This window comes from Sceloporus occidentalis, unplaced genomic scaffold (assembly GCF_023333645.1).
Source record: "Sceloporus occidentalis isolate IW3139 unplaced genomic scaffold, rSceOcc1.0.p SCAF_8, whole genome shotgun sequence".
Classification (NCBI taxonomy): Eukaryota; Metazoa; Chordata; class Lepidosauria; order Squamata; family Phrynosomatidae; genus Sceloporus; species Sceloporus occidentalis.
Window position 1 is genome coordinate 11580309 of NW_028316988.1, and position 27987 is coordinate 11608295.

The following is a 27987-nucleotide window of genomic DNA, read 5'->3' on the forward strand; positions in this document are numbered from 1 at the left end:
TGAATCTATTCCAGGGATTGAGGTCCAGACATTTTGGACCCTGTCTCCTAGAAATGCTGGCCATGTCTGGGAGGACCACAGACTAAGAACCATTATATTAGACAAACGTACCAGGGACTCCGTTGTGGTTTATTACAAATCTTTTGGGAATCTTTTTGGCTGACAAAGGAGGTTAAAATGCTTTTAGCAAGTCAGTAACAGCTAAGAAGGAACCTCTGGGGATACTTGCCGCATTCAACAGTGAGGACTTTGAATTAATACATTTTTAAAAATCTGTATCCTCTGCCCTTCCTTTGTGGAAAATGCCCAGGCAGCTTACAAAAACATTGACCAAAATGGCATGCGTAACAGTAAGGAAAGGAAGAGGTGGGCAAGTTGGGCAACCATTTTTCATGTCAGTGGACTCCTGAGGGAGCAAGACTGGGAAAGGATCCACCACTCCTCACCTCAAAGGTAGACAAGTTTATTCCAAATCTCTCTAAATCAGTGGGAAGGAATGAAGAAGCGAAGAACGTCCGCCAAGGTAACCCATGCGCCCCCGACACCACAGCCCCGTCATTCCCCCTCTGCCCTTCAGGCCAAGTTCTTCAGCCAGACATTCCCCCCGAGACCAGTCCCAAAACTGCTGCTAACAAACACCAAAAGAGAAGGGCTTTGCTGTTTTTTTGCCCCCAGCAGAATCAGTTACAGCTTTTATTAGGATTTAGATACTCAATCTCGCTTTGAGAAGGAGAGAGGCAGGACACAGAGTGTCCCATGCAGAGGTTTACTGACTTTCCCCCTAAACAGGAGGGCTGAAATTCTGGAGGTTTTCTCTCACCCCTGTAGAAGAAGGCAAACGCCGGCCGTTTCCGCCTGGCGAAGACAAAAGGTTCCTGGCCGCCCAGGAGAGGCGGATGGCCAGGCGAGATCAGTCGGGGCAAACTGATTTCGAGGCTTTGTCATCACTTCCCTTTCGGGCCTTTTTCGAGGGGTTTCCCGATGTCCCGTCCTCGCAGCTTGAGACCTGGAATGCAAGAAGAAGGAGCGGAGTGGAAGAGCTGGAGGAGGCACCTTGCAAGACAGACGGTGGCTCCTAACTCTAGTGGACTGCAACTCCCAGAATCCATCACCACTGGCCACGGCGGGTGGGAGCTGGCAGTGCCAAGCCACCTACCCGCAAATGGACACTGCTCCATGCTGGGAAGGGAGCCAGAATGGTCCCAGTCCCTGCAGTTGGGAGAGGCCTGTGGCCCCATTCATGGCTGGACACTAACGCCAACCAAAACTTGAGGATTCCCCCACAAAGTACATAAGCATTCTGGGTGGAAGACAGAATAAATCCAATTAGTTGACTAAAACACCATCAAACATGGTAACTGGGTTCTCCCAGTGCCAGCAGAAGGGCCTGGGGGACTTATAACCACAGCTTTCTCTGCTGGCAGTGGCTAACAAGGAAATGAAAAAGAAACAGGTGTGCCTGAGATATTTCCCCTGCACTCTCCCTTTCGGCGTCATTCCTCTGCCTCTTGGAAAGCAGGAGGGCACCCGGACCTGCCGCCAAGCGAACAGCAAGGGGAGTTTTGAGGAGGAGAGAGGAAATGTACACACATGCATGCATACACGACACTCACCAATGGCTCTCTCGATCTTGCCCAGCACCTGGTTGTTGGGGATCGCCCGCCCAGATTCGTAGTCAGCAATGACCTGGGGCTTTTCGTTGATTTTCTAGAGGGAAAAGGGCAACTGAGACACTGTGGCTTGGCAGGAACGCTTGCAACCCCAAATCAGAAGCCTCTTAACCCCTGTCACTGCATTGACCACATGGTGAGCGGCAAGAATAACATTAGCTGCAGAGAGGAATGCCAGAAGAGCCCTGGAATCCGTTGCAAAAGGAGACAGGAATGGGGCTGTGTGCGCCTCCAAGTGCCGCTGGATGTTGTTTCCTTGCTTGTTTAGTTTCAGGAAAAACCTGTTCCTCGTCCTCATTGTTTAAATGCTTGGAAGAATGGGGCCGGCGTGTGATGAGACACTGCAAGGCAGGGAAGGGACTGGGAAAGGGCTTCCCTGGTCCCCAAACCCTTCCCTTCCCTAGTATTACACTGGGCCCTCCGCATTTGATTATTCATGGATTTGATCAATATGTTCTCTCCAGGAATCTCCAGGTCTTCCAGGGTGACTCTGCCAGAGGTTGACCATAAAGTCACACCGGAGGAGTAAAAACTCTTCTCTAGGCATTTGTATGTCCTTCAGCACAAGTCTATGGTCAACTTTTACTGGATGATGACCACAGAGTTGTGCTGGAGGTCTAGAGAGGTGTTCTCTGGGTAAAAAACCCAGTGTTTTTGTATCTGTGGTTCACAGGGGTCCTGCGTCCCTAATCCCAGCGAATGCGGGGGCCCACTGTGATAGTGCCAGGCTGCCTTTAGGCTGGACCTTCAGCTTCAAATAGAACACAGTTAAAATATAGGAACAAACATGGGCATTGGTTCCCTTCACCTCACTCGCCTTGTGCCCAAGGCCTCCATGGGGGTCCAGTGTGGTTCCCCCTGCCACCTCCAGCCCCCCGCCACCCTCCCTTTCGAGGCCTACCGTGGCGAGGTCCTTCTGGGTGAGCCCCTTGCTCTGCCGGCCCTGCTGGATCACCTTGCCCACCTCGAGGGGCACCCGGTCGTGGTGCAGCTCCTCTGTCTCCCGGTCCAGCTTGGCCGTGTTCTTGGTGATCGAGTGCTGCTTGTTTTGGCCGGCCGCCCCTGCAGGGTGGGACCAAGCGGGAGACGAGAATGGCACACTGGTCCCATAGAAGAAGCAGGCGGGCAAGGGAGATCATCAAAAACACACTGTAGGAATAATCCACTGCTCTAACTGCCCTGGCTCAGTGCTGGGGAATGCTGGGAACTGTAGTCTGTTGTGGCACCAGAGAGAAGGCTCACTGTCTCATAAAACTACAGTTCCCAGAATTCCCTCGCACTGAGGCAAGGGAGTTAAAGCGGTCTCAGACCGGGTTGTTTCTGCAGCGTGTTCTGGACCCAAGACCATGTTTTCCTTTGCTGAGGGTCGGCCTCTGCACAGAAGTGGGCTGTCCCTTGGCTTTGTTTGCACACAACCTTTGTCCTCGGAGGACAATTCCAGGACAGAGGCATTCCTGGCCAAAGGAGGAAAGAGGGAAGGAGGGGAAGGAGAGGAGAAAGGGTTGCTTCATGTGGGGCAGGACTCAAGGCCGATGGGGTTTACTGGGCAGAGGTCCATTGCTTTCTTTCTACAGGGAATAAACCAGAATCAATGTGTGGCAGTTCAAATCTAGGGTTGGTTTTGTGTTATAATTTGTATTCTGTCTATTTTGCATATTTCTGTGTTTTATTGAAATGTATTGTAAGCCGCCTCGATCCACAGGGAGAGGCGCGATATACATTAATAAATCATCATCATCATTATTATACAAACAAACAAGCCTGGAGCATGCAAAGATTGAGGGGCTGCTTACATTTCTTGGAGGTCTCCACATCTTCGCCTCTTCTCTGAGCAGCCAGGACTGCCTAGAAAGCCAGAATCGGAGTTAGGAGCGTCCGCTTCAACCACGGTCAGGTTAAGGTTCAGAGGTCCTCAAACTGTGTGCCCTCCAGCTCTCAGAATGCCAGGCTATGGGCCAAGGTGGCTGAGGCTTCTGGGGGCTGTAGTCCAAGCACTCTCTTAAAGGGAAGGCAGTTTGGGGAGCACTGTCCTAAGCGCTGAGAAGGCTGCTTCTCCATCAGAGGGTCATTGGGGAAGTGGCCTTCCTGGCAGCTGCTGCCTTGAAAAGAGTCCCAGGTGCTCCAGCCCTCCGGACTGGGAACTAGCAAAGAGTCCGCTCTGCCAGGCTGGCGCAAGAGAGAAGCCCAGAGGAGGAGGAGGCTGTGTCTGTGGCCTGGCTCACCTGGGAGGCCATTTTGTGGGGAACAGAAGAAGAGACGCTGCCCACGGGTCTTCCGCTCCCGTGTTTCGAAATCAATACAAGGCACAAAGGTCTCCTTCCACCGATGGGAATCCACACTGTCCAGGAAACCCTCCCTCCGGACCAGATGATGGGGATTGTATTCCAACCCCTTCTTCCCTTTGTTAAAAAGAACAAGGACACGCCGGAGGTAAGGAGAGGAGGCTGGAATGCAATTCCCATCATCCTCAGCCCCAGCTTGTAAGACTCTTAGGGCAGCTTCTCTGCTCTTTTGCCACAAAATGGCTTCTCAGGTGAGCCAGACTACAACTCCCATCACTCCTGTACGAGGGGATGATGGGAATTGTATTCCAAAGCCCTCCTTTTAACAAGTATCACCTGGAAGGGGAAAGAAGAGAACTGGGGTACAACTCCCATCATCCCGCACCCCCTTTTAAGACTCTTTTAGGGCCCTCTCTCTTCCCTTTTCCCACAAAATGGCCTCTCAGGCGAGCCAGACTGCAACTCCCATCATCCTCCCCTCCAAGCTGACTGAGGGGGATGATGGGAATTGTATTCCCCAAAAGAAGAAAGACCAGAGGAAAGGAGACTTGGGTGGAACACAACCCCCAGCAGCTCATCCGACGCGTGGCTAAGGATGATGGGAGTTGTAGTCGCCAAAAGCCCCATTAAAACCCAATTGACAGTTGGAGGGGGCGTGGCCTGTCGGAGGGGCGGAGTCAAGGCGTGACATGCATAACCACGCCCCCTCCGCCGCTAAAGGCGAGGGAGGGGCGGGGCGCTGCGCATGCGCGTTGCCTGCCCTCGGCCCCGTTCCCCTCAACCGTCGCTCACCTGCTTGGACTTGGCCTGGGCCGCGCTGGGGCCCTTCTTGCGCAGCACCGTCACTGTGTCCCGGTCGCTCTCCGCCATGGCTGCCGATGCTGAACCTGCCTCTTCGTCGCCGTCGCTGCCTCTGCTGCCGCCTCTTCCGCGCTCTGCCTCCGCAATAGGCCGTCCTCTGCTGGCTCCGCCTATTCACAAGGCAGGACGCGCGCTCATTGGTCCAGCCACACGCCGCTCAGAGGCAACGCTTCGCCTTGATTGGCTGGGCCCCATCGGTGCCGCCCCCAGGCTCCGCCCTCCTCTTCTTTCCCTCAGATGTCGTCATAACGGTATGTAACGTCTCGGCATTGGTCGTGCTTTTAAAATAGAGCCTGTGATAGGTCGGCGTCCCTGCCAGTCAGAGTGATCCGTTCTACCATTGGCTTTGACGAAGGAGAGGGTGGGATGAAACGCCCCCTTAAGGAACGCATTGCGATTGGTTGGAACTTAAGCCGATCAAAATGGTGTCTAACACGATTGGCTAAATTGCGTCGCTTGGGCGGGGTTTTTGTCCTGCCCGCCCCAAGCGATACATAAGTAAAAGAAGGGGTTCCACTGTAGCATTCTGGGATTGGCAGTTTTTTTGAGGCACTTGGCCTGCGTCTCTCAGAGAGCTGTGGGGCCACAACGAACTACAATTCCCAGAAACCGTCAAGAATGGAGCCTCGGCTTTTGAAACTGGTGTCAGACTGAATCCTGGGATTTGTAGTTTAGCCTTCTCTGTCAGGTCAAGACAAAATAAAGCTGGATTCATTCTGCGGCGTTGAACCAATCTTTCTCAAAATTGAAACATAAGGAGGTGCGTGGGCGGGGCTTCCCAGCTTGGCCCCTCCCGCTTCCGGTTCAGAATGGAGGGGGAGGGCCTTCTTCTTCCAAGGGGAAACGGGGGTGGAGCCTAAAGGCTCACTTCCGGTCCTCGCTGGGGAGGGAGGGCGACGCGGGAATCGCCGGTGAGTTATATCTGTTTTTAAGAGAAGGAACGAGGCAAAGAAAACAGCCTTTCCCTCCATTTATTTCCCCTTTTGGGGAGACTTTTGAGGGGAAGGACTACAACTCCCAGAATCCCTGGGCCACAGTATGGACTACAACTCCCATAATTCCCCTTAACAGAGCGGTTTGCGGTCCTTAAAAGAGCTCTAGATATGAGATGTTCCAAAACGAAGGGATTCTGGGAACTGTAGTCCAAGACCAAGGCTCTCCCTCAGACTTTGACTGTGCCAGGGATTCTGGGAGTTGTAGTCCATGGCCTCCTTTCCCTTTATCCTCCAGAGCCTTCCTCCAAATGGACGGAGTGAAGAAGAGCAAAGCCCATCATCCACGGATCCATCATGTGGGGAGCCCCTCAGTGGCCCCCAAAAGGCCTCAGGCAGCTGAATAGCCCCCAAAATAGGAAGCCTTTGGGCCAATACTGGCCTTTGAGTCAGAATGTAGGACTAGTTTTTATTTCCTGGGACCTTGGTTTTAGGACTTATTTCTGGGTCTTTACATCAACGGGAAAGACGAGCTGGTTTTCATGCCTCCATCTTTCTGTGTGTGTCTGTCTATACTGTATCTCTTTCTATTCATCTCTCTCTCTATCGCTCTCTCTATCTCTGCATTTGCTGCCAGAACTAGTAAAAGGAAACCACTGAAGACATCCTTGGTCCAGCCATACATAACGCACTATTTACTGCTAAGGAAACAGACTGGCAGAGCCAGGGAACCTCCTCATTTGCAAACCTTTCTCTATTCTCTGCCCATTTGCACTTCGGTTTTCTTTGGCGATACATATTTTAATGTATTAATTTATATATATATATATATATATATATATATATTACCATTCAAGGATATCAGAGCGTCAGCCAAGGAATCCAGTGTGCGCCTCTGGCATTGACCAAAAGGCAGAAGTCGGAAGCGTGCGCTTTGTTTTGGACATTGTCAGCCATTTATCCCGGGATAGTTAGAAACCATCATTTTTGAAAAGGGGGGGAGAAACATCCGTGGGGAGAGTTTGGGGGTCTTGCTTGTTCAGGGTTATAAATTGGATCGGAGGAAGGTGAGGAAGACTGAGACCGATCCGGTACGGAAACCCCATTGAAATCCAGTGGAAGGGCTTTTCTTAAAAGGGACCAGACTCTGCTCTCTTCTCATCCGGAGCGTTATCTGATCTGTAATTCCAGGTGAAACCAAAGGGAACAGGTTAGGCGTGATCATGGGGCCGCTCTATTTACTTTCATTGGGATCTGGAACTAATTGTGGCTCAGGGCCAGTTAGGGGAATGAGAGTTGTGTGGTGCCAAGGCTTAACACACATATATGTGTGTGTGAGTGTATATTTGCACACTAGCGGAGCTGCCTTGATCTCATGCGATGGGCGTCATCCGGGTGAAGGAAAGCGATTGCCAGCTTAATTGCCAGTTACAGCGCCAGGCTTTTAATTGATTGCAGTGGAAAACCTGAGTGCCTCCTTCCATCTCGCCCACTGAAAGATGGATGCGGTTTCACTCTGAGTAAGTTGCCCACGATGAGACATTTGGACTCGGTAGTAGTATCAGAAGCAGAAGCCCTCCCACGTTTTCATACAAGGTGCACATCGTTGCATGACGGCAGCGACACGTGGGTTTTGAAACACGACATCCTCTTCTCGCTTGTGAACCTGAGAGGCTTGGTGAGAATGGATAACCTTGGGATATAAACCTAGCATAATGCTGCTGCTAGGATCTGCTGCAAAGTAAAGGTTGTGACTGGTAGCTACTAGGGATAATACAATAGTGTAGATTTTGATAATGTAGACGTCCTCCTTCCGATAACTCCCATATCTGTCCCTCCTATATTTACTGAAGCGTATCTGTCCATTTATGGGCTCTTTCACACAATGCAATGATAGCACTTTGATCCCACCTTAACTGCCAAGATTGCTTCATCCAATGGAATCCAGGGGAAACGGGGTCAAAATGCTATCATTGTGTAGGCTGGGAAAAAGACCTCTATTTGGATCCCAAGGAGCGAACACAGCCCCGCATCCCTCCTTGCCTCCTGGTCCTGTCAAAGGCTGACATGGCTTATTCAAGCACTGAAATGGCTCACTTGTCTTCCTTCCCTGCCTTCATTTTTCTGAAGCAACTCTGTCAGTAAAACAATATACAGAATTCCTCCCAGACTCAACCATAAGATTTAACCACGTTTTCCTGAAGAGTCCAGGGAATGATATTCTCTCCTGGTTCTCCAGCAAATGATCTTTGGGTGCTTTCCGACCGATTCCATTCTGATTCAGGCTTGTTTCATATCCTTGTTGAGTTGGCTAAGGCTGGGAAGTACGTTTATGTTCAATATCGTGAATCACCTTCCTTGTTCTCCCTTTGCAAAGGAATGGCATTCAGGCTTCACAACCCAGCCGGCAACTCCTGGTTTCTTGTAGGTGTTTGAGCAGATTCCAAGCAGAAGCTGAGACCCCTTTGCTGTAGGTATGGGATGCAAACTCCTGCGTGGGTCCTGTTTCCAGTCCCTCTTGCCTGAATACCTCTTAGCTCGACAAGGTTTTAATGGTGGAGTGTTTAAGCTACTGAGTTACACAGCACTGTTCCTCAGAATGGAAGGAGAAGTAGTTTTCCTCTTGGCCCCGGAGGCTGTGGGTCGATTCTGGTTGTGCCCATTGAGGCGGAATAGGGCCAAGGGGTAAGTAACCTCTGTTGTGGGAGCTACCTCTGCGAGAGGAACAAGCTGTTGGATTTTGTAGACTCCTTTACCTGGGAGGATGAGTAACTTACACCGTGGGCTTGCGTTGCCCAGAGACTTCCAAGTTGCGTAGGGTTTTGTAAAGTGTCTCACGTAGGTGTAGCCACTGTAGGTATGCGCAATGTCCTGTGTTGCAAATATTGGCCATGCTACGATACCTTTTTGTGGGATCCAATTGCAGGATGACAACTAAAAAGTGTACAGTACAGGCGTCAGCTAGCCAGGTGTTGGCTAAGCACCACTTTGTCACTCTCTGGTGTCTTTTGCTGAGCGCTGTCACTTGATGCCTTTCAACTGCAGAAGCGTGGGATTGGGGATGTGGCTGTTTACATGAGGATGTGATTTCTGTTATGTGACCACTTGGCCCCCAAATGCATAGCCAAACACCCCCACCCCAAATTCCTGAGGCACCTAGAAATTGGCTGTGCATTTATTTATTTACTATTTTGAATATTTATACCCCGCTCTTCAGCCACAAAGGCTCTCATTCAGGCAGAACGCGTCCTGAGCTGCCAAGATTGTCGTCCTTCCAGTGTTCTCCTCATCATGGCTCCTTAGGAAAACGATTTCTTTAATCTTCCTTAACATTTCCTCATCTTCCGTCTATCCCTAATGGCAAGGGGCTGCCTGGTTCCAATGGCAGACATATATACCTTATTGAACAGGGGACCAAGAAGTGCTGGACTGAAAGCTCACCGCTGCCGTTTTGCTCCCCTCTTAGGGTCGTGAAGCCTGGGTGGATGTTGCGGTTCACATGGCAGCAGCCAACTCGACTCCCCCGGGCTCCCTGGACGTAAACCAGCCCGGCTTCCCAAAGGAGATCCTAGGGACCGAGTTGGAGGGCAAGTACCTGTGTTCGGAGTGCGGCAACATTTTGCGGCGGCCGTTTCAAGCCCAGTGCGGTCACCGCTACTGCTCCTGCTGCCTGAAGAAAATTATCAGGTAGCTTCCTCTTGCTTTGGATGGGATTTAGGCCTTGTGTGCATATCTTCCCAAAGGTCTCTGTGTCTCACTGCTAGTGGTCACCTCCTTTTGTCCGACAGCTCAGGGCCCCAGAAGTGTGGAGCCTGCATCCAAGAGGGAATATATGAAGATGGGGTTTCAATCCTGGAAACAAGTTCGGTAAGTTCCTTCTGTGTCATGTCTTTTTAGATTGTAAGCCCGAGGGCAGGGAACCGTCTAACTAAAAAGATTGTATGTACAGCGCTGTGTAAATTTACAGCGCTTCATAAATAAAGGTTAATAATAATAATAATAATAATAATAATAAGTAAATGAGGACTTGTTCCTCCATGGAGAGAAAAAAAAGACAATAGTCATATTTTGGCTTCTGGTTTTCTCTGCAGCCCAATTTTTGCTGTTGGTGGAAGACATTTGTTTCCTCGTGTTACTTAAAATTCCCAAGATGAGCCTCTCTGATAAATGTCTTTCTCTCCTTCCCCTTTGAGGCCTTCCCGGACAACGCGGCACGGCGGGAGGTGGAGAGTCTCCCGGCAATCTGCGTTCACGAGGGCTGTGCGTGGAAAGGGACAATAAAGGACTACGAGGTAATGGTCAGAGCCAGGAGCCAGCCTGGCGGAGGCTCTTTTTCACAAGAGGATTTGGATTAAATAGCAACTGTTTCCTGGGCACTGGCTTCCTCCCTTGTGCTGTGAAATCCCCATCATGCCTTAAATGCCGCAGCCGGTTTAACGTGGGAGAACCTGTGTCTGCCGTGAGTTTGCAGGAATGTGCAAAAGCCAACCAAATGGGCGCTCTGGTTGCAGGAATCAGCTTCTGGGAAGAGATTGTGTCCCTGCACTGATGCCGAATCGGTGCTGAGAGGTTCTTTGTGTGTTGTGTTAGGAGAAAGGCTAGATATTAAATGAAATCAAATAAAGCTCTTTGGCTCTCAGAGCATGTTTCTAGTCTCTCTTGATGCAAAGGTAGGCTCAACTGTGATTTAACAGTCCCTGGCAAGGTCTTGGGAGCCAAGGGGGCAGTTAGGCAAAGTTGGGGAGGTCAGGAAGGGGGGTCTTCCCTTGTCTCCCCCTCCCCATGTTGCTATGCCTCATGACCTCTAAGTCCTGAGAATTGGTAAAAGGAGATGAAATGAATGGTAAAGGCCCACACATCACTTCATGCCCTTGGGTTTTGATTGGCATAGTTTGGACACATTGTAAAGATGGCTTATTCATAGAACTGAAGAGTTGGAAGGGCCCGCGGAGGCCATTTTTCCTTTTGCATGGAAGATCCTCCTCTGTCGCCTGAGGTGTCAGCCCTTCTCCACAGGGCTTTGAGAGCTGTTCCCGGTCAAAGCTTGGGGGCCACTTGACAGGGAGGAAAGTGGACCTTTGGCTGTGCGTCTTTTGGTTGACTTGGCTCTCTTCTGCATTCCATCATTGGTGCGAAGGTGTGTTTCTGTGTCTGGGGATTGTGAGCGCAGCTACCTCTGTAAAGTTGGAAGGTGCCTCTCAACATGAATGAGGCCAGGTGACTTTGAATACTCTTGGCAGGGAGTAACTGGCCTGCAGCTGGCTCCCAGTCTTTGCCTCTTGCGTTGACCTGGAATTGACATGGGACCAGTTCTGGTTTGGGCCAATTCTGAGTTGGTTTTGGGAGGAACAGTGGGGTGGGAGATGATGGCAGACCACTGAAACCAATAAGCTTTAGGGCCATTCTGCAGCAGCTTGGGCGATTGGTGTTGATTTTAGTTTGTGGAAGAGCTGGTTGTGTGCAAAAGTGCAGTATAGATTTTCCAAACTGGGTTTTCAATGAAATCGTTTTGCAGTTGTCTTGGAATCAGGGGGCGGGGGGAGTTAGGAGTCCACATCAAGGCAGCTTGTGGGCACATATGGCTCAGACTTTCTCTACCGCAAAACCAAGAGAACCAAGGGAAGGAGAAGAAGAGAGGGGCAGGTGGGCTGTAGGGCATGCAGAGCTCTCCCAGCGGCCGGAGGACGATCTTTGTTTAGCTGAGCCTGCTAGCAAAGCATGAATGGCATGCCGGCAGCATGTGAGAAAGAGCCTTCCTCTTGGAAAGTCCCTGGCCAGGGCAAGCCTCTTGGAAAGTCCCTAAAATCCTGGGCTGGAGGGGTTGTGCAAGAGGAGGGAGGGAGGAAGGAAACCCACCCTCCTCTGCACTTGAAGATCAGATCCTTTGCTTGGCTCTCTTTGTCCTTTCTGGTGCCCCGGTGTCACTTTGCTTTTGCTTTCTTTTCAGGAGGGGAAGAGCCTTTGGAAGAGCAAAACAAACGCACAGTGCTAACCTTCTCTCCACAAACCCCACTCGTTCCTTGTAGGGTCACAGCTGGGTTTGTTTCTCTCTTCTAACCCCAAATCTTGGATTCAGTGACAAATTCATACCTGAACAGAATAAAATCAATTCAAATAAAAACCAGTGGTCCTCTTAGTTACAAATCGGAACAAGTTCCAGGCCCAAAATGTGGTTGGAAGAGAAGCAGACAGAGCTCTCTGTGTTGTTGTTGTTGTAATTTTGTCATTTTCCCAGCCACTTCTCATAGTTAAATACATTTTGTATATCTGTGTATATACAAACATGTCTTCATAGGATGTATATCCATAACATGAAAGTTTAAAAAGCGATTGAACTATCAGAATGAAAGTAAAAACAGTTGCAAACATAAAGCCATAAAAAGCACAACATGGACGGCAACAGCAACAATTGCTATCACAGTCCTTGCCTGTAATAGTTGAGGATGCAAGTTTCTTGTCCTTGTGGCGGTCAAGAAACGGTTGCAAAAGAAGGGCACCTAATGGTTGAATGGCCAGCCTGCTGTTATACTTCATCACCATTATTTTGCCTTTGTTTCCTTTTCCCCGCTCCCATATCTTTCAGAATAAGGATTCATAGAATCGCAGCATCATACAATCATGGAGTTGGAAGGGACCCTAAAGGGCCACCTAGTCCAACCCGCTCTGCCATGCAGGAATGCCCAATTAAAGCATCCCTGAATGATGCCCGTTTAACCTCTGTGTTAATACCTCCAAAGGTGGAGAGCCAGCGTGGTGTGACAGTCCGAACCTTGGACTAAGAATTTGGGAGACTAGGATTCAGATCCCACTCTGCCATGCAAACCCGCCGGGTGACATTGGACAGGTTACGCTTCTCAGCCTCAGAGGAAAGCCAAGGTGGCAAACCTCCCCTGAACAGATTTTGCCATGAAAACCCAGTAATAGGATTGCCTGCCGTAAGTCAGAAACCGGAGCAACAAAGATGGAGAGTCCACCACACTTTAAAGAACCTTGTAGCACCTTAAAGATGAAGGCGTTTACTTCTGCAAGGGTGTCCGCTGGGGCCGTGAGAGGCCCACCTGGTTCCTGCCCTGGAAGTTGTCACCATAAATTTGGGGAAGCTGTGGCAGGGTCCCTTGTGCAGGCAGAGGAGTGCTGCACTTCCAATGCTGTTGATCATGAAATGGGAAGTAATGATAAGGGAGCAAGTGGGAATAACTGGTGTGGAACTGGTGTCTCCATGCAAGTCCTCTGTTAGTTCTCAGCTGCCAAATCCCAGAGTGGCAGCTTCTGCACAGCCCAGTCCTTAAGAAACAGTCCCTGTCTCTTTCCACCTCTGCATTTCCCCAGCATCTCCCATTGAGTCTTGTAAGGTAGGCCCCCCCACCACAAATAACCCTCCACTTCCTCTCCCACCTTCCTTTGAATGTCAGCCTTATCACTTCTGTGTCAGTGGCATGGGGGAAAAACAAATCCCCCTGGTTTCTTTTGGCCTTCACTTAGTCACCCCGGATGAGCCCCCCTTTTCATGTGGGGTGACCAGGTGAGTGGCAAAGGCATCGTGCCGACTAGCTCTGGCAGCGATTCCGTTTTTCCTTTGTCTGCCTTTACTGAAGTGTGCTGCTCCCTTTTACCGCAGAGCTGCCACGAAGGGAGCTGCCCGTTCGCCCTGGTCACCTGCCCGGCGTGCCGGGGTTTGGTCCGGCTGAGCGACAAGGAGCGCCATGCCGAGCGGGAGTGCCCCGAGAGGAGCCTCAACTGTAAATACTGCAAGGTCCTTTTCTACTTCCCCGAAATTAAGGTACGACGGAGGGGGTTGAAAAGCCCCCCCCTTTCCTCCCCACTTCCTCCTGAGAAGCCCCATTGCAGAAGCTGGCCCAAAGCTGCAGAAAAGTCCCCCCTTCTTTTGGACTGCAGCACCCAGAATCCCGCCCAGGCTGGGGGGTGGCTTCTGGGTGTTGCAGTCCAAAAGAAGGGGACGTTTCCCCAGGTTGTGGATGCCTCTGGGAATCCCCAGAATAGCAACACTTCCTACCACCTCCCTAACCCTTTAGACCAGGGACTTCCCAACTTTGGTCCTCCAGGTGTTTTGGACTTCAACTCCCAGAAGCACCAGCCAGCTTGGCCAACAGTCAGGGATTCTGGGAACTGAAGTCCAAAACATCTGGAAGACTAAAGTGTGCGAATCACTGCTTTAGCCTGGGTTTTTATGACTCTCTTTACCAGCATAACTCAAGACGATTTATATGTAGAAAGAAGTTGGGAAGCTAACCTAGGCATTTACGTGTTTAAAACGTTTGTTGTTGTGTGCCTTCAAGTCATTCCTGACTTACGCCGACCCTGGTTTTCTGGGGCAGAGAGTGTGTGTGATCGCCCAGAGCCATTCACTGGGTTTCCATGGCCGAACAGAGATTTGAACCCTGGTCTTTGGAGTCATAGTCTTACGCTCAAACCGCTGTACCACGCTGGCTCTATAAAACATTTACAGTCTATACATTTATTAAGCTTTGAACAAATTCCTGTCCCCAGACTCCAGAGTGGTCCCTCTTTGGTGCACAAAAGGTTTGCCTAGTCTAGTATGCAGCTGCCACGCTTTCAAAAGGCAAACTGTCCCATTTGTTCCTTCCACTGAAGTGGCTGAAATATTTAAAAATGCATTGGCTGTGTGTTTTTTCTCTAGGCCCATGATGAAGTGTGCCCCAAATTCCCCCTCACCTGCCAAGGCTGTGGAAAGAAGAAGATCCCGAGAGAAAAGGTGAAAGTTTGTGATACTGTTGTCTGCGGAGAAAACACTTTTCTAGGCCTTTGTAGGTCCTCTAGCTCACTTTTATGGCCAGCGTCTGGTGGACGTTAACCATAGTTTTGCACTGGAGGATTTAGAGATTCCTAGAGAGGAGATCTCTGGGTTAATAAAAACATAGTGGTTGATTTAAAGGTTTCCCACTTTCACAGGAATCCTGTGCCTCTAACCTCAGTGAACATGGAGGGCCTACTGCAGTTGCTTAGCTGTTCTGAGGAAGCGCAGATAGAACTCACAGTGATCATGATCAAGATGGTGGCAGATAGTGTGCGTTTCATTGACAAGGGTGCCTCTTTCCTTCTTTGCAGTTTCAAGACCACGTCAAGAGTTGCAGCAAATGCAAAGCGCCCTGCAGGTTCCAGCCCGTCGGCTGCAACGAAGTGGTAAGCAGTGGCACAGGTATCCTCTTTGTGATGCTGAGGGATCGGAAGGTGGGCCTCACCAGGCAGATGGGTTGCAGAGTCCTGGCTGACATGGTGGCCAAATGCCAACAGCCGTCCGGTGGGATAGAAAATGTATCCTCATTGATTGGCCTTAGTGACTTTCCTCTTCTGCACAGGTGGAGAACGAGAAGCTACCTGAGCATGAGGGCCGGTGCCTGGGGGAGCATCTCTACATGCTGCTGAATTTCGTCCTGAGCCTCCGGTCAGAGTCCCAAAAGCTCTCATCCCCGTCGGGCCTCCTCTCGGTGGAGGAGGGCTCCTCTCCCCTCCGTGGTGGGGACCCCTTGCTCTCGGAGTTGGAGTCTCCCAGCGTCCTGGAGCTCCTGGGGAGGTGCGAAGCCTTGGAGAGGAAGACGGTCACCTTCGAGAACATCGTCTGCGTCCTCAACCGGGAGGTGGAGAGGGTGGCCCTCACGGCCGAGGCTTACCACCGCCAGCACCAGCTGGACCAGGAGAAGATCGAGGCGCTCAGCAGCAAGGTCTGGGTCCCTCTTCGTGATTCCTTCCACGAGGGGCCAGAGCTCTTGGCTTGGGGGGGGGGGTCTAAACATCTTTTTTAAAAAGTGGCTACCAAACTCCATTTTTGGCACTCCCCCCCCCCCACATTGTTTTATGCTTAGGGGAGTCCCCCCACCCCACCCAAAGCAGGCCACTTCCTTTTCGTAAAAAGGTCTAAAATGGCCCAGAGACGGTTGAACAAGTAAAGGAATCACCCCCCAAATCCCTGTGTCCTGCTCTGTGTATGAGAGAGAGAGTGAGGGCACTACCCCCCAATTTACGGGGGATACTTATTTATGTATTTAATTTCGTTAATTAATGAAATGTCCCAAGGCAGCTCACAGATAAAACCTTTACAATTATTATAAAATTCAAAGAATTAAAATGACTATGTCTAACATCACATAAAATTAAAATATAATATAAAATCACATACAATATACTCATTTATTTATTTACAGCCCTCCAAGCTCCCTTGGAGGGGGTCCATGCAGCCCATTAGTCCTCCCCAGTTGTCCACCCTTCTTCTGACCAAGGCTCTGAATTACGTATTAAATGTTCCATGAAACAACAGTATGTTTCTATTAAACAGGATGGTTTTACAGAACCTTCCTCCCTGTGGTTTAAATAATTAAAGCCAAGAAAGGTGATGTCAACCCATCTTTCTGGGCCCCAGGTCCGGCAGCTGGAGCGGAGCATCGCCTTGAAGGACCTGGCCCTGTCTGAGATGGAGCACGCGATCCATGAGATGGACGCCGCCTCGCATGACGGCATCTTCATCTGGAAGATTACCGACTTCGCCCGGAAACGCCAGGATGCCATAGCTGGGCGCTCGCCAGCCATCTTCTCTCCAGGTGGGCACAGGGAGAGGGGTTTCTCTTGCCTTCTAGCCTTGAGCTAATGTTGGACCTCCTCTGTGGATTGAATGCTACGAATCATTAAAGCAAGGCTGCAGGCCATGGTAGATGGGGGCTGGTGGGGAAGACTACGATCCCCCCTCACTGACCTCTTTCAGGAGGACTAGAAATTTAAAAGCACTTGCCAAGAGGGACTCTCCATGCCTATTTATCACCAGATGAACACTCCTTGAAACCAAATCAAATCAAAATTTGTGGTGCTCTGGAGTAAGTTACACCCATTTGCTTATTAACATCTCCATGTGTGGTTGCAAAGGGTATTCATACATTTATATAAATAGTTCTATCCTGTCTTGTTTCCAAGAACCACAGAACTTAATGCAACTTAACTGAGTCCCTGTTTTGGTACTGGGATGAGACCAGCCTTGGTACCAGTCAAGCCTCTTGGGGCAGGCGTTCTGCAACTGGGGTGACACAGCAGAGAAGGCCCTCTGGATGGATTGAACTTGCCTTTTCAAAAGGCAAACGTTTTCTGGGACAGAACTAATGTTGCTTCCTCTCCAGCCCAAGTTTTGCTCCTCTCCTCATCTTGGTTCTTTCTCTTTTTCCTTCCTGCCATTCTCCATCCAGCCTTCTACACAAGCAAATATGGCTACAAGATGTGCCTCCGCATCTACCTCAATGGGGACGGCACTGGGCGCGGCACCCACCTCTCCCTTTTCTTTGTGGTCATGAAAGGACCCAGCGATGCCCTCCTGCGGTGGCCATTTAACCAAAAGGTGGGAGCAGACAGACTTTTTTTGAGATGGGGAAGCAGATTGTGCAAAGATGGTGGCTGTGACTGGGGGGGGAAAGTGCTCACTTGTTGCCTGAGCCTTGGAAAGGGCTCCCAGTTCGAAACTTGTGTCCAGCTTTTACTATTTTGCTGGGCAGATGGTCTTGCCTCTCCTGTGCTCTCGTCTGTGAGAAAGGGTTGCTTTCAACAGCCTTCCTGACAGGAACAGTGTTGTTAGGCCAAGCATGAAGCAGTCGGGGTAACCTTTTAAGAACAGGACTCCTGACAGACTCCTGGTTGGCCAGATCTCCCATTTGTTTTCATAGAGGCTTTGGACCAGTCTTTCTCAGCCTTTTTACTCTAGAGGAGATACCCTTGAAATAATTTCAGGTGCACAAAAATTATGAGCTCTACAACTCAGATTCCACTATGGCCTGTTACAGACTGCCAAAATAAAGCTGCTTCGGGTCTCTTTGGAGGTATGATGCATGCACCCTAAGAATCCAGAAGCTGCACCAAAGCTGCACTCCAGTGCTTAGGAATGGAGTGTGGCTTTGGCGCAACCTCCGGACTCTTAGGACCCATGCATCATTTAAATAGCATACCTCCAAAGAGACCTGAAGCAGCTTTATTTTGGCAGTCTGTAACAGGCCTATGTTTCTCAAGCTGCCTCCTTCTTTGCCCAGCAGTAGCAAATCTGAGCATAGGTGGCTTTATGGTGTGAGACCCCCATTTTGGAGAGGTGTGGGAATGACCCTCTTTCTCCCTCGGTCCTCCTCACGCATCTTCTGTCCTCCTCCCCTCAGGTCACCCTGATGCTGCTGGACCAGAACAACCGGGAACATGTGATTGACGCCTTCCGGCCAGATGTCACCTCCTCCTCCTTCCAGCGGCCTGTCAGCGACATGAACATTGCCAGCGGGTGCCCACTCTTCTGTCCCATTGCCAAGATGGAGAACAAGAACTCATATGTGCGTGAAGACACCATCTTTGTCAAAGCCATCGTCGACCTCACGGGTCTCTAAAGGCGCTTCCTTGGTTATTCTTCCTCGGTCAGCACTTGGAGTGCAGAGCCCATCATTCTCCCAGGAATGTGGGGCTGCAGGTTCTGTGCGCACGCGTATGTCCTCACACCCTTGAGAGTTATGGGGTAAGGGGCAGAGAAGGGCAGAGGCACGCCACCCCAGAGGGAAGGACCTTCTGTGTTTGGGGGGAGACGCGCCATCCCACCGGATGATGCTTTTGGCTAAGGAACAGGCCAGTGACTTGTGGCAAAATGTGGGTTTTTCTTTTTTTTGGGGGGGGGGATTTTTGGAGGGGGTTGTCTTAGTGGTGCTGCCCGTGTGATGCCTTCCAAATTGTCCCCCAAAGAGGAGCATTTGTCAGATTTGCCTCTATAGGTCACTTTGAGTTTTCCTGAAAAGGGGGGAAAACACCTTGACTTTTTATACTTATATCTATATTTTTGCCTGCGTTCTGTTGATTCTCTGCTGCTGCCTGGATGAGCTCTGGGGGGTTACGGATGTGGATGTGTCCAGCGGAGTCAAGGGGCCAGTTTGCTTTAGCCCCCTCCCCAGGTTATCTGGGTTGGGTTTACAAGAGGGAGGAAGGCTGCTTAAGAGAAGCAATGGGAGGCTGGGTGCGCTGGAGGAGGAGGAGGAGGACTCCTCCTCCTTCTTGGAAGGAAGCTGGAGGGAGATGCCTAAAGCTGCCTTGACCACAGAGCACACCTTTGGAGTGGATCCAAGATGCTTAGACACTTCCAGAAAGGGAGCATGGTTCAGAGGAGATGGTGCCTTTCAGGATCTAGTCTTCCGCCTCCGCACAGGCCCCTCCCTCCCTTCCTTCCTTCGAGGGTCCTTTCCTCAGAAGGGCAGGCAGAGGGTGGGGGGCTCAGGTCCCTGGGATTTCTCAGGTTGCCCCCAATGATTCTGAGGGTGGAATAAATGGATCTAAAAGAACCAAATTGGTCTCACCCCTTATCCACAGTTGCCTCCCTCACATTATTTATTATAAAATACAATAGTGCCCAATGTGGCTGCTAGCTCTGTCTTTAATACCTGAGTTAACCAAATCTGTGCAACCAGGGGTGGGCCCTGTCTTCCTTCTCCTGCTTCCAACAGATAGTAGAAACCATGGATCAGGCCCCGTCCCGGTCGTGGAGACACGGCTCCCTCCTGCATTGTGGAAAGGCAGGCCATGGGGAGGCATTAAAGCACCCATTGAAAACCAACCCTGCTGCAGCCGTTGCTAGCCTTATACAAATACTTGCCGTTTATCTTTTTCTGTTGCTGTGCCCTTCGGCCTCCTGGGCAATTCCCTTCAGCCGGAGTCAGTTTTTGGAGTTTACCCTGAGGTTTAAAAGTGTGTTTGGATGACCATCGGCTCCTCAAAGGAGGCTCAGTGTTTTCATTAGAGGCCAGCTCCTCTTAAGGTGCTCTTCTGTGAAATGGGAATAACCTTTGCCTTCATCCTCTTCCCCCAAAATATAGAGGGCAGGAGACAATTGGCAGGATTGTCTGTGTTGCCGGTGTGGAACCTCCAAAGCCAGAGGCAGCCTGCCTCTTGACTCTGAAGGGATGGGGACGGTGAATGCGGGTGGACCCACGTCTCCCAGGGGGATTGGAGCCATGTCTCTGTGGTATTGAGGGGTGAGGACTTGGTTTTAATGTGGGGAAAGAGGGGGAAGCTTTGGCCCAAGAGTGGATTTTGGTTGTTGCTGCCGGAAGCCCCCTTTCTGACCCCAGATGCAAAAGTTGTCTGGTGGCTAAATAAAAGATATACTAGTTTTTAAATAATGTGAGCAAGTAGCTGTCCTGATATCTTTGGGAAGCAGAAAAACAGCTTTTCTTCCCTTCTCTTTTAAGATAACAAGCGAGGGAAGACTTCCAAAAGCTTTCCAGCTTCTGCTCAGCTGCTGCTGCTGAAGGTCACCCAGAAGCCTCTTGAGCCCTCACTCCTCCAGCCTCCCTTCCTTTTTGTTTGCAAAATGCCAGAGGCACTGCTCTGCATTTCTAGTCAAGAGGGATGAATTCAAGGGTCTGCTTGGCCCAAAATGGGGCTTCCTCCTGGCCCTGGACTGCAGTTTCCCCAGAGCTTGAGGGGAAGCCTTTTTGGAGGACTCCACTCCCAAGCCCTGGAGAAGTATGTATAGGGATATAAAGGGCAGGGGAGCTGTTGCATGTGGGCCAGATATCCCCAAAGGAATCCTTTCTCTTTCTATGTAGCACCTGTCTATTCCTCCCTTCTTGGTGGGGAGCAGCAGAGACCCCTTTCCCTAGCCACTTGCATGGAAGGTCTGGACTCAGAGGAGTTTTGTGCTCAAGGAAAGCTTTTATTGGGGCCACGTTGGACGGAGCAGCCGAGGGCATTGCGGGTGCTGGGAGCGTGGATGCCCCACGCAAAGATCCTCAGGTTCAGTGCCACGCGGTTAAATAGGAGGCAAGTGCTTTGTTCTGGAGAATAATGTTCTAGGCAGCTGGGGAAAACATCAAGCCTTTCAGCCATGGCTTTAGAAGTGTGTTTGTAGCCACGCTGTGAAGCAGAGCATCCTTTCTTGAACTCTTCCTACATAATTTCCTTCTCATTCTGCAAGTGCTTTAAAGAAAGGGAAACTGTCATTGCTTTGGCTGCGCTGCCAGGAAGGGGGGATTTGGGACATTGCCAGAGGGCTACAGAATTGCACTCTGTCCAAAAAGATGTATCCATTGCCATTAACAGGATTCTGGACATGGTTCCCCAAAATTAATTTCCCCAAGCCCTCTCCCCCTCCACCCTTTTACAAAAACACTTAGCACAAAAGCGATGCCTTCCCTCCATTCACAGACAGGGTGTCGTCCATCCCAATTCAAACCTTGTCAGGGTCATCTTGCCGGCCAAAGCATGTGGCCAGATGGCCTCCTGATTTCCCCAGGGATCCAATGTGCTAGTAAGCAAAGTTCAAAACTAGCATCTGTGCGTGTCAAGAAACTAAACTTCTCTTCCATCATGTCCCTCAACAGCAGGGAACCTCTGTGCCAGGAAAGGTCTGATTTCTCCAGGGCTGCTTTTTTAAAAGAAAGGCACAGGAGCCCTGCTTGAAAGAGAGCTGGCACCTCTGTGACAGGACCCATCTAAGGTCTTAACAGAAAAGGCGCCAGAGACAGTTTCCCGCATGTGTGTGTGTGTGTGTGAGCCAAACCTACATTTAACAAAACAAGTGTCCAAGGAAGGCAGAGGAATCCCTGCAAGGCCCCGATCCTACCCCACAATCCTCTGCAGCTCTTGGCCAAGGCTTTGCGTGTCCGAGGGAGCGAAGCCAACTCGTCCGCACCAAGGCACAGGCTAAGGTCAGCCGGTTGAGGGCGAATGTGGGAGCCCCCAACCTGAGTCAAGGTCTTTGGTTGGTGGCCCAAGAGAAGAGGGGCCTGTGAGGCCGGGGCTTCTCGGCCTGGAAGATCCGGACGGTGCGGGGCGAGCGCCAGACCTTGACAGTGCCGTCTGCGCTGGCGGTCAGCAAGAGCTCCTGCTCCACAGGGCTGAAGGCCACTGAGTTGACCACGTCATTGTGCCGCAGTTTGGCCAGGCAGATGTCGTAGTGCCGGTCCCAGATGTAGCCGTGGCGGTCCTCTGCCCCACTGCATGGGAGGTACATGAGAAAGAGATCAACAAAACATGGGTCTTTTTCCTTTTCCTTGAAGCAGATAATCTGGAAGCATCCCAGCCATGAAACTAGACATCCCAGGCTTCTCCAAAAGGGAAAGTGATGAGCTTTAAGCATCCTAACAAGGGCCTTATATCTGGCAAGGCTAGGAGATTCCCCCTGAACAATTCCCCAGTCCTCTCCAAGTTCCAGAAATTATCATTATATTTATATCCTGCCTTTCCCCCAGTTCTGGACTCAAGGCAGCTTACAACAGATTAACCTGTCGTTAAAATCACAAATACAAAACAAAAATGATTCAACTATCAAAAATAAAATAAAATGAAAACTGGTTAAAAACAGGAAACATAATAAAAAGACAGAAAGCCCAGCACCTTGTTCAAGGCCTCACAGAAAGAAAAGTCTGTTTATGAAATGAGAGTAAGGAGTGTATTACAGGTAAGTTAACAGCATGACGGTGTACTGAAATGCATGGCTTGGTTATATATTTTTTAACTGCAGATAATTCAGCCCTTGTTTTACTTCCTTCTCTGTTTGTAAGCAAACGGAAAGTAGGGTTTTGCATTGTACTCACCTGGCCACAAAGTCCTTGCTGACGTCGAGGAAGATGAAGAGCGATTCCTCGCCAGGGGTGTAGGCTCGGTGGGCCCGCAGGGCTCGCTTGACCTCCTTCATGGTCTTGAGGTCCACCACGTGGAGGTCGATCTCTTCAGCGATGGGGGGCGGCTGCAAGGGGTCCGAGATGATGCAGCCCGGGGGCCAAGACCGGCTGTTCACATACAGGTACCTGGAAAGGAGAGGGTGGCTTGGTTGGGCTTGCCAAGAAAGAAAAAGGAAGGAAGGAAGGAAGGAAGGAAGGAAGGAAGGAAGGAAGGAAGGAGCGAGCCATTGCTTCAGGCAGAGGGGTAAGATGAGGAAGGGGCTGTGAAAGGATGCGTTTTTATCAATGTATTTTTAAAGTGGCCTTTTATTTCAACATTGCGACTGGCTTAAGTGTGCATTAACGTTCTTATTTGTCCTGTGTTTTTATTTCTCCTTGGCTCAGCCTTGCTGCCAACCAGGTGTGGACCCCTCACCTGTGGTCTGGGGAGAGGCCCATGCCAATGATGTGGCCGTGGATATCGATGACGTGGTCCAGCGAGTCAAAGAACCTCTCCGACTGCCTCTCCTCTCCCAGGACAGGGCCAGCGGTGGTCATCTGGTGTGGCAAGATCTGCTTAATCCCTAAAGAGGAAGGCGAGGAGGAAGAAGAAGAGAATGGAATTGGAAATGAGATGGACCTTGTTGTGTTTGGGCCCCAGGTCAGGAGGAAGGGAGGATAATAAACCAGCAAGGAAGGAGAGAAGCAGGTGTTGTGATGCTGGACGTCACCCTGCAGCCTCAAGGGACCATTAACAACTGCCTTCCTCTTTGGAGCAGAACCTAAGGTCCGTCCATCATCCTGCTAAACTGCCAGGTACCTATGGGATATGCCTTGTTTAAAAACCCAGGCCCTCTCCTCCTTTTATTCCCTGGAATTTGTCAGTCTGAGAGGGACTGCCCCTGCAGCTGGAGGCTCCCCCAACCCCTCTGCTCTTGCCCTTACCGATCTGGTGGGGGGAATAGGTGAGGCACCCTGTGGTGAAGATCAGGTACTTCTTGGTGCCGCCTTCGGTGGAGAGCAGGTTGGGCTCCGGCGGCTTCGTCTTGTTCCGGGCCAGGAGCTGGGCCACTTTAGTCTCCATCTCCATCTCAGTCATGACGGGACGGATGCGGCCCTGAACCAGGTCACTCAGGAAGTGGTTCAGCTCATCATCTGCCGCAGCCTCACTCTCAGCCCCCTCTGGACCCAGGTCTGGTTCCATTTTCCGCCTGTGGGGCAGCTGTCGTTGCCGACCATCTTCCGTTTCTTCCTCCTCCTCCTCATCTTCCTCCTCCTCGCTGTCACCGGAGAGGTCAATGACCTTGCAGGAGGTGGCATTGCCATCCCCTGATGGCTCCCCGTGGTCCAGCAGAAGGTCAGGGGTGGCGTAGCGGCTGCAGTCCACCACCATCACTGTCCGGATGGTGCTGGCATTGAGGTTCTGGATCTTGAACAGCCTCTTCACGACGTTTGTGTTCTCCGACTCAATGCCCTGCAGGAGGAAAGGTAGGCAGGCGGCGTTGGGAAGGGGTCAGGAAGCTCAGTCCCCTTCCAAAATCCAGCCCCACTGAGACTATTAGGGAGAACCTCCTTGTGGCAAGAGGTATCCAACAGAAATGCACGGCAGCCCATTTTTTGATGCCATGAAAATGAATAAGGAAACAACTCAGAATAATTGCCTAGTCTAATGGTTCTCAAACTCCAAATGCGTTGGACTGCAACTGCCAGAATTCCTGACTGTTGGCCAAACTGATAACAGGGAGTTGAAGTCCAAAATACCCGGAAGACCAAAAGCTTCGGAACCACTAGCCAGATGGGTTTCTGCCCTCTGATGAAACCTCTGTCACTGAATATGCATTCAAACAATTCTATTGTTATATTAAACAACAATATTATGAAACAAGTATATTAAACGATAATATCCTTCTAAGAAATTATGATGAAACACCTTCACTGGAGGCTTTTAGGCAGAGGTTGGGTGGCTTAGCATGGCATTCCTGCCCCACTGAGGGTCAGTTTAGATGACCCTTGGGGGTGCTTTGCTAATCAAGGATTCTATCACAGCTGCTTGCCCCGGGAATGCCTTGGCTCACCTGAAAAGCGTTGTTCAGCCACAAGACAGAGCAGGAGGTCAGGTAGCCGATGCGGTGCAGGTTCCCTGAGATCAGGTTGGTCTCGTTCAGCCAGCAGCCAAAGATGTCGTAAGGCTTGTTCCGCACCCGGGACAGGAGCGTGAAGTCCTCTGAAAGGAGAGGACATGGAAGACGTTTGGCCAGGATGACAATTAAAAAACCCACAGCCTGTTGGATTTCAGTCCTTGCTGCAGCCTGTTAGCCAGAAGGCCTAAATCTGGTAGCCCATCCTGGTGCCAGCCCTGTGGAGCCCTTTAGACATTGCTGAGTTGTAACTACCAGCATCCCTCACCACTGATTATACTAATTGTGGTTGTTAAACAGTGCAATGATAGGAAGAGAGGGAAAGGCTATTCAGACTGTGAAGATTTGGCTGCTCTGGGCTCCAGGGAGAAGGACAAGGTGTTTGCATTTCATTTCTCCCCAGCTGAGACCGGCTGCTTCTCTATGGTCTGAATCTACTAGCCCTCCTTCCTCTCCCCAAACCTGGTGATTGACAGCTTTCAGGGAGTGAAAAGACAAGAACGGCACATGTGGAGCTATGCACACGGCAGAATCTTGGCCACAGTTTGCTGGTGAGGCGTCCCCTTTCCACTATCGTCCCTCATTCTCCTGTCCCAGGAGGTGCCCCAAGCCAAGAGGTGGCCCTCCTACACCCACAGTGGCCCTGCTGTCTCACCGAGGCTGATGACGGCGATCTCCCCTGAGGAGGAGGTCCGGGGCCCCACAAAGACCCCTGAGACAAGGAGGAGGGAATCGTCCGCGTTGAACTGGGAGAACTGTGTGTAGCTCCAATTGTACTTCTTCATGCTGGCACTGTGGAGCAGGGAGATCTTGAGGTCGTTGTTCCAGATCTGCAAAGAAGAAGAGGAGGAGAAGGGTACTCAAAAATGGGTAGGAATTGTGCATACATCCAGATCTGGTTGGACTACAACTCCCAGTGTTGCTCTCCACTTTTGAAGCATTGAAATACCCCAACCATTAGCGTTATTTTTAGTGCCTCCTAATGTCCATCACCTTGACGGTGCAGTCCTTGGAGCAGGAGGCGAACAGGTAGCTGTTGTGGGAGAAGCTGAGGTGGAGGACTTGGTCGCAGTGGTCCTTCAGGGTCTCCACTTCGATGCAGGGAATGGTGTCATAGAGACGCTGGAACTCACTGTACCACGAAACAGCAGCTGCGGCAGAAGACAGTGAGGCAGGTGGGGGATAGGAAGACACTTCCATGGAAGTATCTATCGCCCCTTTAGTCTAGGGGTGCAAATCACACAGCCCTCTGGACATTGCTGGACTGCAGCTCCCACCATCCCTCACCCTTGGGGGAGTCTCTGCAGTTGTCATAAATGTTCAGGAAACTGAAACAAGGCACTAATAAACCAGAGTGCAACAGAAATACTACAAAATGCAAGAAACCCAACAATAAGACAACAAGAAAAATAGAGCTATAAGTAAGAAGCAAAAACAGGAAGAGGAGGCAGTTAAAGCGCTCCTGAATATTTGTCAAAAGGCTTTGAAAGGAGGAAGAGACTGGGCTGTGTATCTGGGGCAAATCTAGGGTGGGTTTCCCACTTTTGGGGCCCAGCATCAGGGCAGCAGAGTCTCCCCAAATTTGGGGGCCAGCCTTCTTGTGAAGCCTCATTTCCAAAGCAGGTATCATCTGATGGGATGGCCTCATTCAAGAATTATAGCACAGCACTGTGGCCTGAATTCAGATCAGTTCAGGCAATTAATATGTCTATGATTCTGAGGGCAGATGGAGCAAGAGAAGAAAGAGTGTGTCCATTTAGGGAGCTTCGGACACGTCTGCTCCATTCTCAAAATGAGTGGAACCCTCTGAGTTAAGAGAGCCTCCATTCTCCCAAATCTATGGGGGGATGCTTTTTAGTTCAGCAGGACTTGCTTTGGTTCCAGTTGGACGAATCCAAGGCAAGGGTAATGATTTCCTGCATGGCAGGATGGGGTTGGACTGGGTGGCCCTTGTGGCCTCTTTCAACTCTAGGATTCCAGTGAAGGCGACCTTACCTGGGTGCCGAGGGACGTCTCTAGCCACCCGGAAATACCGGTAGAACTGCTCCTTCCAGAGGACCTCGTCCTGGGCCACGGCGCACCACTGCCGACACGTCTGGCCCGCTGAGAGCAGGTCCACGTAGTCCAAGTAGAGGAAGATCTCAAAGAGGACGCTGTCCGGGAGAAGGAGTGGGGCAACCCTGCCCTCCATGGTGGCATTCTGTCACGGCCTGGAAGAAGAGAGGGACAAGGGGTGAGAGGGACGCCGTCCAGGGATGGACGAAGGAAGCAGCGGAGAGCACAAGAGCTGGCTTTCTCTGGACAGTGGCAGCGGCCATCTCTCAGGACTGCTCCGTTTCTGCATCCTTGAATGGTGAGGGTCAGGCTGGATGAGCCCTGGGATCCCTTCAGGACTCGGAAGAGGAAAGCGGTGGAGAAATAAACAGTATTATTAGTATTGTAATCATCGTCATCATCGTCGTCATCATCATCATCTTTTGTTCAAAGGAAGCTAAAAATGAAAGGACAGGATTCCTCCTAAGCATTAGATACTTCCTCTTCCTAATCTCATCATCATTATTATGTATTATTATATATTATACAATATAATTTATGATATGTATTATAATATAGATATATAATACGATAATAATATCCAATAATATCTAATATAATTTATTATTATATACTATGTAATATATAGTAATATATTAATGTATATATATTATAGTACATAATAGTTGTATATGTTACAGCATAAATAATAATAAATATAGTAATATATAAAATATGATATTATTATTATTATCATTATCATTCTATTTATTTCTATCCCACTTTCTTCCTCAAAATTGGGATCCAAAGCACAGAACTATTAAAAACTGACCATTAAAATGGAGCTAAACTATCAGGAGCCAGAATCATCTTCTGAGGGGAAGAAGTTACTTTTGGGCAGCTCCCGAAGCCCTACCCCAAGTTCCTTTTTTTTCCTTTGGAGGGAGGTGTATGAAACCCCCCAAACCCAAGACAGTTTGCAGAAGTTACTTTGGAGACTGCAACTCCCAGGGCCCCCCTTTGCTGCCTTGCGAGAGCATCTTATTCTTGCCATTCCCAGCAATGGCTTTACCCCACAATTTGGGGACGTTACATTTTTTGCAGACTGGGTAAAAAAGTTCCTTCCTTGGACTACAGCTGTCCCTGTTGGTTGGGGGATGGATGCTGGGAGTCGTGATCCCCCCCAAAAATTAACTTTCCCAAGCCCTGGCCCCTCCCCCTTTGACTCTCTGGACCCCTTCCTCCCGCCCCTCCCCCAACAGAGGCCCCCATTAAGGAAGATCCCTGCCCCCCCACCCCACAGACCTTCCTCCAGCTGTTTCTCCGTCACTTCCGGCCCAGTTCCCATAAACTTCCGGTTTGGGGCACTGGGGCCGCTCTCGCATGGTGTGCTCTGTGGTTATTGCCGCTCTAGGCATCAAATCGGTCATTCTCTT

General features: G+C 50.4%; 3 protein-coding genes across 7 annotated transcripts; 1 reads left to right on the forward strand and 2 right to left on the reverse strand.

The window, feature by feature from the left end:
* Window positions 1-653: 653 nt before the first annotated feature.
* EDF1 (endothelial differentiation related factor 1) lies at window positions 654-4925 on the reverse strand. 2 transcript variants are annotated; one of them, XM_089534632.1, is made up of 6 exons: window positions 4745-4925; window positions 3893-4069; window positions 3464-3515; window positions 2572-2732; window positions 1614-1707; window positions 654-1006 (listed from the first exon to the last, which is right to left on the reverse strand). In XM_089534632.1, exons 1-6 carry the CDS (start codon window positions 4820-4822, stop codon window positions 945-947), a joined length of 624 nt encoding a protein of 207 aa, XP_089390758.1. In that variant the 5' UTR covers window positions 4823-4925; the 3' UTR covers window positions 654-944. The 2 variants fall into 2 exon arrangements, with proteins under 2 accessions (XP_089390758.1, XP_089390759.1); XM_089534633.1 differs by lacking the exon at window positions 3893-4069 and having other exon boundaries at window positions 4745-4914.
* LOC149307903 (TNF receptor-associated factor 2-like) lies at window positions 4900-19895 on the forward strand. 3 transcript variants are annotated; one of them, XM_089534630.1, is made up of 11 exons: window positions 4900-5064; window positions 9212-9432; window positions 9534-9612; window positions 9939-10037; window positions 13364-13525; window positions 14405-14479; window positions 14833-14907; window positions 15084-15446; window positions 16142-16319; window positions 16953-17101; window positions 17904-19895. In XM_089534630.1, the coding sequence occupies exons 2-11, from the start codon at window positions 9245-9247 to the stop codon at window positions 18120-18122; spliced, it is 1587 nt and encodes a 528-aa protein (XP_089390756.1). In that variant the 5' UTR covers window positions 4900-5064; window positions 9212-9244; the 3' UTR covers window positions 18123-19895. The 3 variants fall into 3 exon arrangements, with proteins under 3 accessions (XP_089390756.1, XP_089390755.1, XP_089390757.1); XM_089534629.1 differs by lacking the exon at window positions 4900-5064 and adding an exon at window positions 5698-5724; XM_089534631.1 differs by lacking the exons at window positions 4900-5064; window positions 13364-13525 and adding an exon at window positions 5698-5724.
* Window positions 19896-20410: 515 nt separating this feature from the next.
* On the reverse strand, window positions 20411-27979 carry LOC149307904 (F-box/WD repeat-containing protein 5-like). 2 transcript variants are annotated; one of them, XM_089534627.1, is made up of 9 exons: window positions 27857-27979; window positions 26513-26727; window positions 25511-25668; window positions 25173-25347; window positions 24455-24603; window positions 23325-23853; window positions 22816-22963; window positions 22314-22526; window positions 20411-21713 (listed from the first exon to the last, which is right to left on the reverse strand). In XM_089534627.1, the coding sequence occupies exons 2-9, from the start codon at window positions 26706-26708 to the stop codon at window positions 21467-21469; spliced, it is 1815 nt and encodes a 604-aa protein (XP_089390753.1). In that variant the 5' UTR covers window positions 26709-26727; window positions 27857-27979; the 3' UTR covers window positions 20411-21466. The 2 variants fall into 2 exon arrangements, with proteins under 2 accessions (XP_089390753.1, XP_089390754.1); XM_089534628.1 differs by lacking the exon at window positions 27857-27979 and adding an exon at window positions 27384-27769.
* Window positions 27980-27987: the final 8 nt, after the last annotated feature.